At 44.7% G+C, this 14,955-nt stretch overlaps 1 protein-coding gene across 1 annotated transcript in view; it reads left to right on the top strand.

The window, feature by feature from the left end:
- The window catches only part of LOC115143990 (potassium voltage-gated channel subfamily KQT member 2-like), a 71,620-nt gene that overhangs the window by 37,932 nt on the left and 18,733 nt on the right, over nt 1–14,955 (top strand). The window contains exons 8-11 of the mRNA XM_065004081.1: nt 2,000–2,094; nt 10,742–10,813; nt 11,459–11,488; nt 13,050–13,318. Of these exons, the coding sequence (XP_064860153.1) occupies nt 2,000–2,094; nt 10,742–10,813; nt 11,459–11,488; nt 13,050–13,318 (466 nt within the window). The remainder of the gene's footprint in view (nt 1–1,999; nt 2,095–10,741; nt 10,814–11,458; nt 11,489–13,049; nt 13,319–14,955) is intronic.

Raw genomic sequence — 14,955 nt, 5'->3', positions numbered from 1 at the left:
TGAAGACAGCGGAGGTGTATTTGGAGGGCCAGTTGGTCAGGATGACGTCTATGAGGGTGCCCTTGTTTACAGAGTTAGGGTTGTATCTGGTGGGTTCCTTGATGATTTGTGTGAGATTGAGGGCATCTAGCTTAGATTGTAGGACTGCCGGGGTGTTAAGCATATCCCAGTTTAGGTCACCTAACAGAACAAACTCTGAAGCTAGATGGGGGGCGATCAATTCACAAATGGTGTCCAGGGCACAGCTGGGAGCTGAGGGGGGTCGGTAGCAGGCGGCAACAGTGAGAGACTTATTTCTGGAGAGAGTAATTTTCAAAATTAGTAGTTCGAACTGTTTGGGTATGGACCTGGAAAGTATGACAGTAGACTGCAACTCCTCCCCCTTTGGCAGTTCTATCTTGACGGAAGATGTTATAGTTGGGTATGGAAATCTCTGAATTTTTGGTGGCCTTCCTGAGCCAGGATTCAGACACAGCAAGGACATCAGGGTTAGCAGAGTGTGCTAAAGCAGTGAGTAAAACAAACTTAGGGAGGAGGCTTCTGATGTTGACATGCATGAAACCAAGGCTTTTTCGATCACAGAAGTCAACAAATGAGGGTGCCTGGGGACATGCAGGGCCTGGGTTTACCTCCACATCACCCGCGGAACAGAGAAGGAGTAGTATGAGGGTGCGGCTAAAGGCTATCAAAACTGGTCGCCTAGAGCGTTGGGGACAGAGAATAAGAGGAGCAGGTTTCTGGGCATGGTAGAATATATTCAGGGCATAATGCGCAGACAGGGGTATGGTGGGGTGCAGGTGCAGCGGAGGTAAGCCCAGGCCCCGGGTGATGATGAGAGAGGTTGTATCTCTGGACATGCTGGTTGTAATGGGTGAGGTCACCGCATGTGTGGGAGGTGGGACAAAGGAGTTATCAGGGGTATGAAGAGTGGAACTAAGGGGTCCATTGTGAACTAAAACAATGATAACTAACCTGAACAACAGTATACAATGCATATTGACATTTGAGAGAGACATACAGCGAGGCATACAGTAATCACAGGTGTTGAATTGGGAAAGCTAGCTAAAACAGTAGGTTAGACAACAACAGCTAATCAGCTGGCACGACAACAGCAGGTAAAATGGCGTTGACTAGGCAACGGGGCCAACAGATAAAACAAACAAGCAGAATGGAGTACCGTGATTAATGGACAGTCCAGCGTGCATCAGCTATGTGGCCAAGAGATCAGTGTCCAGGGGGCAGCGGTGGATGGGGCAGGGAAGCTGGACTGGCGAGTGTTATCCAGGTATGGGTGTTTGGGACGCGGCGATGCAGACGGTTAGCAGGCCTGTGCTAGCAAGCTAACAGTTCGTAGATAGCTAGATAGCTAGTTGTGAAGATCCAGCTGAAAAATGTTCCATTTGCGGTGGGAATCTGGGGAAGAAATCGGTGGATGAAAAAATAAATAGGTCCGTTATGCTCTGGTTAGAGTCGCGTTGTTCGAACTGGCGATAGCTTTCCGGGCTGAAGGTTAGCTGATGACCGGTTAGCTGAAGACCGCTAGCATGGCTAGTGGTTTGCTGGCTAGCTTCAGTTGAGCTTCAGTTGAGGGGTTCCGGTTCCGAAGTAAATATAAATATAAATACTTTAGGAAAAATAGCTACATTGGGTGAGGCGGGTTGCAGGAGAGTATTTGGAAGCTTAGGTTTAGCAAAAAGTTTTTAAAGAGATATGCGAAGAAAAATATGTAAAAAACGAAAGAGATATATACAGGAGACACGACACGACAGGACTTACTGCTACGCCATCTTGGATGTTATGGAGTAATAGGGCTCACTTAGTAATTCCCTGCTTGCTGTTCATACCTACATATAGTGTACACGCAAGGATTTGTATGAAAACATAAAGGAAACGCTGTATTCATGCAAAACCATGCACTTCTCTCTCTATTTCTTTCTCTAACCATTTATTATTCATCCTGCTCTCTCCTTTAGTTAATCTATCTCTCTCTTCTATTTAGGCCGGGTGGCGCTTCTACGCCACTAATCTCACCCGGCCAGACCTGGAGTCGACGTGGGATTATTACGAACGCACCGTATCCTCACCGATGTACAGGTATTGATTATATAGTAAATTAGCGCCTAGATTTAAATTGTCCCCATCTGCTCCTCTCCGGTGTCAGCTGAGATGGATCCAGCCATCGCTGCCTCCATCGATCCACCACTCTGACATTCCTTTCCCCTCAATCTGAAGGTTAATGAAGATGTCCAATCAGTATCTATGTAGAGGCTATGGGCCTGATGGATTGTTATTGGTCCAAGCCAATAGATGTTTAGTTATAGTAATAACAATCTGAAGGTTAATGAAGATGTCTAATCAGTATCTATGTAGAGGCTATGGGCCTGATGGATTGTTATTGGTCCAAGCCAATAGATGTTTAGTTATAGTAATAACAATCTGAAGGTTAATGAAGATGTCCAATCAGTATCTATGTAGAGGCTATGGGCCTGATGGATTGTTATTGGTCCAAGCCAATAGATGTTTAGTTATAGTAATAACAATCTGAAGGTTAATGAAGATGTCTAATCCGTATCTATGTAGAGGCTACGGGCCTGATGGATTGTTATTGGTCCAAGCCAATAGATGTTTAGTTATAGTAATAACAATCTGAAGGTTAATGAAGATGTCTAATCAGTATCTATGTAGAGGCTATGGGCCTGATGGATTGTTATTGGTCCAAGCCAATAGATGTTTAGTTATAGTAATAACAATCTGAAGGTTAATGAAGATGTCTAATCAGTATCTATGTAGAGGCTATGGGCCTGATGGATTGTTATTGGTCCAAGCCAATAGATGTTTAGTTATAGTAATAACAATCTGAAGGTTAATGAAGATGTCTAATCAGTATCTATGTAGAGGCTATGGGCCTGATGGATTGTTATTGGTCCAAGCCAATAGATGTTTAGTTATAGTAATAACAATCTGAAGGTTAATGAAGATGTCTAATCAGTATCTATGTAGAGGCTATGGGCCTGATGGATTGTTATTGGTCCAAGCCAATATATGTTTAGTTATAGTAATAACAATCTGAAGGTTAATGAAGATGTCTAATCAGTATCTATGTAGAGGCTATGGGCCTGATGGATTGTTATTGGTCCAAGCCAATAGATGTTTAGTTATAGTAATAACAATCTGAAGGTTAATGAAGATGTCTAATCAGTATCTATGTAGAGGCTATGGGCCTGATGGATTGTTATTGGTCCAAGCCAATAGATGTTTAGTTATAGTAATAACAATCTGAAGGTTAATGAAGATGTCTAATCAGTATCTATGTAGAGGCTATGGGCCTGATGGATTGTTATTGGTCCAAGCCAATAGATGTTTAGTTATAGTAATAACAATCTGAAGGTTAATGACGATGTCTAATCAGTATCTATGTAGAGGCTATGGGCCTGATGGATTGTTATTGGTCCAAGCCAATAGATGTTTAGTTATAGTAATAACAATCTGAAGGTTAATGACGATGTCTAATCAGTATCTATGAAGAGGCTATGGGCCTGATGGATTGTTATTGGTCCAAGCCAATAGATGTTTAGTTATAGAAATAACAATCTGAAGGTTAATGAAGATGTCCAATCAGTATCTATGTAGAGGCTATGGGCCTGATGGATTGTTATTGGTCCAAGCCAATAGATGTTTAGTTATAGTAATAACAATCTGAAGGTTAATGACGATGTCTAATCAGTATCTATGTAGAGGCTATGGGCCTGATGGATTGTTATTGGTCCAAGCCAATAGATGTTTAGTTATAGAAATAACAATCTGAAGGTTAATGAAGATGTCTAATCAGGATCTAACTGCCAAAATAAAGGAAACGCCAACATGAATAGTGTTAATACACCGTTGGGCCACGAACAGCTTCAATGCACCTTGGTACAAATTCTACAGGTGTACATTTCTTACTAAATTCTCTGCATACATGGAGATTCTAGGATTTGCGTGTGCCACAAATTATTGGCATTTTTCAAACTGTCGCACACAACACCTACGCATGTTTTCATTGATAAATCAGATACATACTATAATTTTGGCTACAAACCCACCTGCTACAAACCCACCTGCTACAAACCCACCTGGAAAACATCTTCCATTCACATTTGATGGAAACAAAAACGCTATCATTTGCTGTATGATTTGGAGATGTTGGTAAATTTGATCACAATTCTGTAGAGGTTTAAGAGAATGTTACAGTGCCTTTTTCAAATAAAAAATGCGTGCCGCCTAGCGAGTGACAAACACTACCCGCGCATTCAGAAAGATTGATTGTCCTTTCAAACAATTTAAAAGTTAATGCTATAGCCCACACTTCTATGCAAAAGAGAAATTGTTGATCAATATTTAATTTAACAATAGATGATTATGTTTCTATCTCATGCCTTGGTATAGGCTCTGAGATGAAATAAGTTAGGCCATGATGTCTCGCTTCAATCGCACAGCAATACTGTAGCCTATCCAGACTGTCACAGACTATCAAGGCTACAGGTCTATTTACTTTCAAGCATGCTTGGCTATTTGAATGAGTGATGGATAAATGGTAGCATGCGTGGCTATTGAATGAGAGATGGATACATGGTAGCATGCTTGGTTATTGAATGAGAGATGGATAAAGATTGGAAGTGTGGCTATTGAATGAGAGATGGATACATGGTAGCATGCTTGGTTATTGAATGAGAGATGGATACATGGTAGCATGCTTGGCTATTGAATGAGAGATGGATACATGGTAGCATGCTTGGTTATTGAATGAGAGATGGATAAATGGTAGCATGCTTGGTTATTGAATGAGAGATGGATAAATGGTAGCATGCTTGGCTATTGAATGAGCGATGGATAAATGGTAGCATGCTTGGCTATTGAATGAGAGATGGATAAATGGTAGCATGCTTGGTTATTGAATGAGAGATGGATAAATGGTAGCATGCTTGGTTATTGAATGAGAGATGGATAAATGGTAGCATGCATGGCTATTGAATGAGCGATGGATAAAATGTAGCCTAATATTTTTTGATAAATGAGGCCCCAGGTGACTGTGACACACACACACTTTAATTCCCCTATGCTCCTTTGAGACCCCTCTACTACCCACCACTGCGACCTGTATGCTCTCGTTGGCTAGCCCTCGCTTCATATTCGTCGCCAAATCCACTAGCTCCAGGTCATCTATACGTCTTTGCAAGGTAAAGCCAGCCTTATCTCAGCTCACTGGTCACCATACCAGCACCCACCTGTAGCACGCGCTGCAGCAGGTATATTTCACTGATCACCATAGCAGCACCCACCCGTAGCACGCGCTGCAGCAGGTATATTTCACTGATCACCATACCAGCACCCACCCGTAGCACGCGCTGCAGCAGGTATATTTCACTGGTCACCATACCAGCACCCACCCGTAGCACGCGCTGCAGCAGGTATATTTCACTGATCACCATACCAGCACCCACCCGTAGCACGCGCTGCAGCAGGTATATTTCACTGGTCACCATACCAGCACCCACCCGTAGCACGCGCTGCAGCAGGTATATTTCACTGGTCACCATACCAGCACCCACCCGTAGCATGCGCTGCAGCAGGTATATCTCACTGGTCACCATAGCAGCACCCACCCGTAGCACGCGCTGCAGCAGGTATATTTCACTGGTCACCATACCAGCACCCACCCGTAGCACGCGCTGCAGCAGGTATATTTCACTGGTCACCATACCAGCACCAGCACGCGCTGCAGCAGGTATATCTCACTGGTCACCATACCAGCACCCACCGTAGCACGCGCTCCTGCAGGTATATTTCACTGGTCACCATACCAGCACCCACCCGTAGCACGCGCTGCAGCAGGTATATTTCACTGGTCACCATACCAGCACCCACCCGCAGCACGCGCTGCAGCAGGTATATTTCACTGGTCACCATACCAGCACCCACCCGCAGCACGCGCTGCAGCAGGTATATTTCACTGGTCACCATACCAGCACCCACCCGTAGCACGCACTGCAGCAGGTATATTTCACTGGTCACCATACCAGCACCCACCCGTAGCACGCACTGCAGCAGGTATATTTTACTGGTCACCATACCAGCACCCACCCGTAGCATGCGCTGCAGCAGGTATATTTCACTGGTCACCATACCAGCACCCACCCGTAGCATGCGCTGCAGCAGGTATATTTCACTGGTCACCATACCAGCACCCACCCGTAGCACGCGCTGCAGCAGGTATATTTCACTGGTCACCTTACCAGCACCCACCCGTAGCATGCGCTGCAGCAGGTATATTTCACTGGTCACCATACCAGCACCCACCCGTAGCACGCGCTGCAGCAGGTATATTTCACTGGTCACCTTACCAGCACCCACCCGTAGCACGTGCTGCAGCAGGTATATTTCACTGGTCACCATACCAGCACCCACCCGTAGCACGCGCTGCAGCAGGTATATTTCACTGGTCACCATACCAGCACCCACCCGTAGCACGCGCTGCAGCAGGTATATTTCACTGGTCACCATACCAGCACCCACCAGCAGGTATATTTCACTGGTCACCATACCAGCACCCACCCGTAGCACGCGCTGCAGCAGGTATATTTCACTGGTCACCATACCAGCACCCACCCGTAGCACGCGCTGCAGCAGGTATATTTCACTGGTCACCTTACCAGCACCCACCCATAGCACGCGCTGCAGCAGGTATATTTCACTGGTCATCCCCAAAGCCAAGTGCTCTTTTGGCCACCTTTCCTTCCAGTTCTCTGCTGCCAGTGACTGGAACAAACTTCAATCATCTCTGAAGCTGGATTCTTATATCTCCCTCACTAACTTTAAGCATCACCTGTCAGAGCAGCTTATTGATCATTGCACCTGTACACAGCCCATCTGTAAATAGCCCACCCATCTAACTCATCCCCATATTGTTATTTATTTTTGCTCCTTTGCACCCCAGTATCTCTACTTGCACATTCATCTTCTGTACATCAATCACTCCAGTGTTTAATTGCTCAATTATAATTATTTCACCACTATGGCCTATTTATTGCCTTACCTTCCTTATCTTACTCCATTTGCACACACTGTATATATATTCTTTGTGTTATTGACTGTACGTTTGTTTATCCCAAGTGTAACTCTGTGTTGTTTGTGTCACACTGCTTTGCTTTATCTTGGCCAGGTCGCAGTTGTAAATGACAACTTGTTCTTAACTGGCCTACCTGGTTAAATAAAGGTGAAATATATTTTTAAAATGTAAGTCACTGAGATCTGTTCTTCTAGCCATGGTAACCAAAATAATATTTTTTAATTGCTTAATTAACTCAGGAACCACACCTGTGTTCTAGCACCTGGTTTCAATATACTTTCTATCCTTCATTTACTCAAGTGTGTCCTTTACTTTGGCAGTTACCTGATAGAGGCTAAGGGCCAGATGGATTCTTAGTCTAAGCCAATAGACATTTACTTCATTATAATAATATACTTTTGTATCCTAAGTGGCTAACAACAGCGAGTGCTGTTCGTGTCGTGGCGCTGTGCTCTAACAACGGAAGCACAGAGGACATGACATTTTACCATGTGGATTCGTTTAGAAACGATGGTTATTATAGAAATGTATGAAGGAAATCTGTGAAGGTTTAATGTAGTCTAGTCTTTGTGTTTGCTTAGGGAGGAAAAACTGTGCACAAGCTCACTTCACCCCACGATATCATGTGTTGACAGACAGAGTTGGATTGTATAATGACGATGTCATTAGCAAACATGAAATGAATCAAATCGTATTAGTCACATGCGCCTAATACAACAGGTGAATTACTTACATTGAAATGCTTACTTACGAGCCCCTAACCAACAGTGCAGTTTCAAAAAATACAGATAAGAACAAGAGCTAAATGTAACAAGTAATTAAAGAGGAGCAGTAAAACATTTATACAGGGGGGTGCCGGCACCGGTTAATGGAGGTAGTATGTACATGTAGGTAGAGTTCATTAAAGTGACTATGCATAGATGTCAACAGAGAGTGGCAGTGGTGTGGAGAGGGGAGGGGCAATGTGAATAGTCTAGGTAGCCATTTGACTAGATGTTCAGGAGTCTTTTGGCTTGAGGGTAGAAGCTGTTTTAGAAGCCTCTTGGACCTACACTTGGTGCTTTGCTAACACTTGTCGTGCGGTAGCAGAGAGAACAGTCTATGACTAGGGTGGCTGGAGTCTTTGACAATTTTCAGGGCCTTACTTTGACACCGCCTGTTATAGAGGTCCTGGATGGCAGGAAGCTTGGCCTCAGTGATGTAATGGGCCTTTCACATTACCCTCTGTAGTTCCTTGCAGTCGGAGGCCGAGCAGTTGCCATACCAGGCAGTGATACAACCAGCTCTCGATGGTGCAGCTGTAGAACCTTTTGAGGATCTGAGGACCCATGCCAAATCTTTTCAGTCTCCTGAGGGGTAATAGGTTTTGTCGTGCCCGCTTCACAACTGACATGGTATGCTTGAACCATGTTAGTTTGTTGATGATGTGGACACCAAGGAACTTGAAGCTCTCAACCTGCTCCACTGCAGCCGCGTCGATTAGAATGGGGGCGTGCTCGGTCCTCTTTTTCCTGTAGTCCACAATCATCTCCTTGTCTTGATCACATTGTGGGATAGGTTGTTATTCTGGCATCACATGGCCAGGTCTCTGACCTCCTCCCTATAGGCTGTCTCGTTGTTGTCGGTGATCAGGCCTACCACTGTTGTGTCATCGGCAAATTTAATGATGGTGTTGGAGTCATGCCTGGCCGTGCAGTCATGAGTGAACAGGGAGTACAAGGAGGGGGTCGAGCACTCACCGTTGAGGGGCCCCTGTATTGAGGATCAGTGTGGCGGATGTGTTGTTACCTACCCTTACCACCTGGAGTGGGTCTGGAGTTTCTGGGATGATGTTGTTTATGTGAGCCATGACCAGCCTTTCAAAGCACCTCATGGTTACAGATATGGCTTTTTATGTACGCCCTTATACGGTGTGGTTTTCCAAAGTCCTGCTTGGCTGTAGTACTAGGGTACTCACTAGGAACCAAACAGATTCATACAGTCTCTCCCTGTTTCGGTTTATCTGAACTATCTGAAACTCTTGTTTTTATTGCAAAAAAACATCAACACCAACCATCTGAGACTAATTATAAATCTGTTTTATCCTCAATAATCAAAAACATTACTACATTTTACTGTTGCATACTTGCTTTTCGTTCTAGTCTTTATGCAAATTGTGAAAATGTATAATTTATGAGATGCAAATTTTACCTACTTTATTTGGATGGACATCTTTGGAATATGTGAAACCACAGCTCCAATCCCATGTCGGGGTATAACTGGTATCAGTTCCCTCTTGGACTCCAACATATTGCTCAGTATTAGCTGGGTGCTATAGCAGGTTTTACCATCATTATTTCTGTGCTGTCGTCAGGGTCTGGCAATGCAAGCTGTTTGATGTCCACCTAAAACGTTTGATTGATGCCTGACCTTTCCTGCTTTGATGTCTGAGAGGAAACTTTATGGAGCGCACCACACCATGCCAGTGAAATGATATTCCATTTCTTCTCACCCTGATAACACCCACACACACACACACACACACATCGGGTGACAAGTTTCAAGTTCAATTTGGATGAGATATGGTTCACAATTTCTGTTGGTTTGTAACAATTTGGTGACATTGACATGCTGCCTAAGCATACTGTTTGTGTTGAGTTATTATTTATGTGAATTTACTATGCCAGACGGATATACTACAAAGCAGGATCAATGAGTTAGCTAACTTGTCAAAAATATTCTCAAATAACATTACTTTTTTTGTAGAAAAATAAGCTTGAAATGTGCATGGTCTAATTGAGTCAAAAACACTTTAGTTTAGCTTTTGAACCTGAAAATCTGTAGCTATTTTTTGTTGTTTATCCAAGTTAGCTGGCTAACTCATTGATCCTGATTTGTAGTATACCTCTTAGATGTCTAGACTGTCTGACTTGAGATTGAGTATTGATTGATAGAGGAAGGGATAAATGCAAACTGGGCGGGCCATATCTGGTTGTCGCATGGTGGGCTCAGGGCCAAGAGACTGTTTTTTTTCATCTGCAGAAAAGGTTTCCATTGGATACGGCAAGTCTTGGATTAATCCAAGTGTGCTGTGTGATGTCTCATATGGAATAACAGGCTACTTTGAAAGTTGAGGGGTCAAATTGGATGCAAAGGCCATAGGTCAACAGTGAATTATAATTGAACAGAACATTACGGAAAACAAGCATCTATTATAAAACGTTGGAAGATTACTGAATTGGATAGTTATTGTTATTGCAGTTTTTTATATTGTGTCACATATTATCTTATCTGCATTCGAACTATGAAATGAAAATACCATCTTAGTTCTGGTTACAAGGCAATTGAAAGCATCCCACCAGAATTCAAGCTTTTGATAAGGAGAGGGAGACACAAAATAAAGAAGGAAATATATAGCCTACTACCCATAGATGGCACTAATTGCATCCTGAATCATATATACTGAGTGTATAAAACATTAGGAACACCTTCCTAATATTGAATTGCACCCCTATTTTGCCCTCAGATTAGCCCAAATTCATCAGGGCATGGGACTCCACATGGATGCTGGCCCATGTTGACTGCAATCTACGAAGTGAAGCTGTGGTACGCTTTTTTTTTGCTTCCCTGTAACACGACAAGTCTTGTTTTTCTAAGTAGACTGATCCCGCCGCTGAATCAACTGGATCTCCTGAGAAACCTGAAGAGCAAGTCGGGACTGTCATTCAGGTCAGAAACAATATGAATTCCACACCTCCTAAGATGCAATATGTCTTCATAACAATAGGAATTCATCACCTCCTAAGATGCAATATGTCTTCATAACAATAGGAATTCATCACCTCCTAAGATGCAATATGTCTTCATAACAATAGGAATTCATCACCTCCTAAGATGCAATATGTCTTCATAACAATAGAAATTCATCACCTCCTAAGATGCAATATGTCTTCATAACAATAGGAATTCATCACCTCCTAAGATGCAATATGTCTTCATAACAATAGGAATTCATCACCTCCTAAGATGCAATATGTCTTCATAACAATAGGAATTCATCACCTCCTAAGATGCAATATGTCTTCATAACAATAGGAATTCATCACCTCCTAAGATGCAATATGTCTTCATAACAATAGGAATTCATCACCTCCTAAGATGCAATATGTCTTCATAACAATATGAAACATTAGGGAAAATATAGCATCAATGCTATCAGAGTTTTGCTTGAGATTGACAGACTATTGACGTGCGTGTGTCTGTATGTGTGTGTGTGTGTGTGTGTGTGTGTGTGTGTGTGTGTGTGCGTGCGTGCGTGCGTGCGTGCGTGCGTGCGTGCGTGCGTGTGAGACTTTGTGTTTCCTGACCAAACAGAAAGGAATCCCAACCGGAGCCCTCCCCAAGGTCAGTTTAAAAACATTATTTCACAACGATGTAAAATAAATCTGCAACCCAAATTTCCAGTTGGTTCCAAAGTGGACACTAAACCGGAAGACTGTTCAAAACAGTCACCAACGTTGATAGTACCAGCCCATGTCTTATTACCACCAAGGTGACCAACTGCTTTCTATACATGGAATGCATTCCAAATAGCACCCTATTCCCTATTTTAGTGCATTACTTAAAAGTGTACTACATAGGGAATAGGGTGCCATTTGGGATGCAACCAAGGTCACAGACAACAACACAGAGGCCAACCTACTTACACTCATATTTACCCGTCTAATTACTAACTAATGATCCATGATGGCGTGACATCAATGAGAACATTATTTATGTGCCCTGACCCTGTCCTCTGATGGACTCCTGACCATGTTCATAGGTAGTGCACGTTCTCATAGGTAGTGCATGTGACCATGTTCATAGGTAGTGCACGTTCTCATAGGTAGTGCATGTGACCATGCTCATAGGTAGTGCACGTTCTCATAGGTAGTGCATGTGACCATGCTCATAGGTAGTGCACGTTCTCATAGGTAGTGCATGTGACCATGCTCATAGGTAGTGCACGTTCTCATAGGTAGTGCATGTGACCATGCTCATAGGTAGTGCACGTTCTCATAGGTAGTGCATGTGACCATGCTCATAGGTAGTGCACGTTCTCATAGGTAGTGCATGTGACCCTGTCCTCTGATGGACTCCTGGCCATGTTCATAGGTAGTGCACGTTCTCATAGGTAGTGCATGTGACCATGCTCATAGGTAGTGCATGTTCTCATAGGTAGTGCATGTGACCATGTTCATAGGTAGTGCACGTTCTCATAGGTAGTGCATGTGACCATGCTCATAGGTAGTGCACGTTCTCATAGGTAGTGCATGTGACCATGCTCATAGGTAGTGCACGTTCTCATAGGTAGTGCATGTGACCATGCTCATAGGTAGTGCACGTTCTCATAGGTAGTGCATGTGACCATGCTCATAGGTAGTGCACGTGACCATGCTCATAGGTAGTGCACGTGCTCATAGGTAGTGCAAGTGACCATTCTCATAGATAGTGCTCATAGGTTATTCATGTGTCCATTCTCATAGGTAGTGCACGTGCTCATAGGTAGTGCACGTGACCGTGTTCATAAGTCGTGCACGTGCTTACTCAGGTGATTCAGTCATATGGCCACAGATATGTTCAGCTCATGAATGAGAAAAAGACAGGATTGTGTGTTTGTGTTAGTGTTTTAGACAAGCTCAATAAAATGAGGAGTGTTAGTGAAAAATGTTGTTATTATTTACTGCCTAGTGATGATATTCCACTGACAATATTCACTTGGATGCAATACCAAAACATGGTAAACAAGTAGTTAACCACTTACAACTGTGACATCAATAGTATCTGCTTACCATTACTGCATATAGGTAAATTAGATAAATGAGGATTTGCATGATTACACAGAAAAACACACTCCGTACTGCTCAAGTTGTAATCATAGGACATAACTCCTTTCAACATCTCTTGTCCCTCTGACCCCTTCCAGTCAGAAGGTCAGCCTGAAGGAGCGTGTGTTCTCCAGTCCCCGGAGTTCAGGGACCAAAGGGAAAGGTTCCCCCCAGGGCCCCAGTGGACAAGGCAGCCAGGGCCAGGGGGGCCAAGGTCAGGGCCAAGCCATCCGCCGGTCCCCTAGTGGGGACAACAGCAACGAAGACAGCCCTAGCAAAGTGCCCAAGAGCTGGAGCTTCGGAGAGCGCAGCCGGGCGCGTCAGGCCTTCCGCATTAAGGGAGCTGCCTCGCGCCAAAATTCAGAAGGTAGGAGTATCTTACTGTCTTTACACAATGTGTTTCTGAGGTACTTGATATGTTGAGTTCAGTCTTGCTTTTGAATGATGTGTTGTTCTTCATTGCTTTAGTGTTGCATTGTCATCCGAGCCGGCCATCTTACATTTACATTTAAGTCATTTAGCAGACGCTCTTATCCAGAGCGACTTACAAATTGGTGCGTTCACCTTATGACATCCAGTGGAACAGCCACTTTACAATAGTGCATCTAAATCTTTTAAGGGGGGTGAGAAGGATTACTTTATCCTATCCTAGGTATTCCTTAAAGAGGTGGGGTTTCAGGTGTCTCCGGAAGGTGGTGATTGACTCCGCTGTCCTGGCGTCGTGAGGGAGTTTGTTCCACCATTGGGGGGCCAGAGCAGCGAACAGTTTTGACTGGGCTGAGCGGGAACTGTACTTCCTCAGTGGTAGGGAGGCGAGCAGGCCAGAGGTGGATGAACGCATTGCCCTTGTTTGGGTGTAGGGCCTGATCAGAGCCTGGAGGTACTGAGGTGCCGTTCCCCTCACAGCTCCGTAGGCAAGCACCATGGTCTTGTAGCGGATGCGAGCTTCAACTGGAAGCCAGTGGAGGGAGCGGAGGAGCGGGGTGACGTGAGAGAACTTGGGAAGGTTGAACACCAGACGGGCTGCGGCGTTCTGGATGAGTTGTAGGGGTTTAATGGCACAGGCAGGGAGCCCAGCCAACAGCGAGTTGCAGTAATCCAGACGGGAGATGACAAGTGCCTGGATTAGGACCTGCGCTGCTTCCTGTGTGAGGCAGGGTCGTACTCTGCGGATGTTGTAGAGCATGAACCTACAGGAACGGGCCACCGCCTTGATGTTAGTTGAGAACGACAGGGTGTTGTCCAGGATCACGCCAAGGTTCTTAGCGCTCTGGGAGGAGGACACAATGGAGTTGTCAACCGTGATGGCGAGATCATGGAACGGGCAGTCCTTCCCGGGAGGAAGAGCAGCTCCGTCTTGCCGAGGTTCAGCTTGAGGTGGTGATCCGTCATCCACACTGATATGTCTGCCAGACATGCAAAGATGCGATTCGCCACCTGGTCATCAGAAGGGGGAAAGGAGAAGATTAATTGTGTGTCGTCTGCATAGCAATGATAGGAGAGACCATGTGAGGTTATGACAGAGCCAAGTGACTTGGTGTATAGCGAGAATAGGAGAGGGCCTAGAACAGAGCCCTGGGGACGCCAGTGGTGAGAGCGCGTGGTGAGGAGACAGATTCTCGCCACGCCACCTGGTAGGAGCGACCTGTCAGGTAGGACGCAATCCAAGCGTGGGCCGCGCTGGAGATGCCCAACTCGGAGAGGGTGGAGAGGAGGATCTGATGGTTCACAGTATCGAAGGCAGCCGATAGGTCTAGAAGGATGAGAGCAGAGGAGAGAGAGTTAGCTTTAGCAGTGCGGAGCGCCTCCGTGATACAGAGAAGAGCAGTCTCAGTTGAATGACTAGTCTTGAAACCTGACTGATTTGGATCAAGAAGGTCATTCTGAGAGAGATAGCGGGAGAGCTGGCCAAGGACGGCACGTTCAAGAGTTTTGGAGAGAAAAGAAAGAAGGGATACTGGTCTGTAGTTGTTGACATCGGAGGGATCGAGTGTAGGTTTTTTC

This window comes from Oncorhynchus nerka, linkage group LG2, assembly GCF_034236695.1.
Source record: "Oncorhynchus nerka isolate Pitt River linkage group LG2, Oner_Uvic_2.0, whole genome shotgun sequence".
NCBI lineage: Eukaryota > Metazoa > Chordata > Actinopteri > Salmoniformes > Salmonidae > Oncorhynchus > Oncorhynchus nerka.
This window is presented reverse-complemented; position numbering and strand designations above follow the sequence as displayed.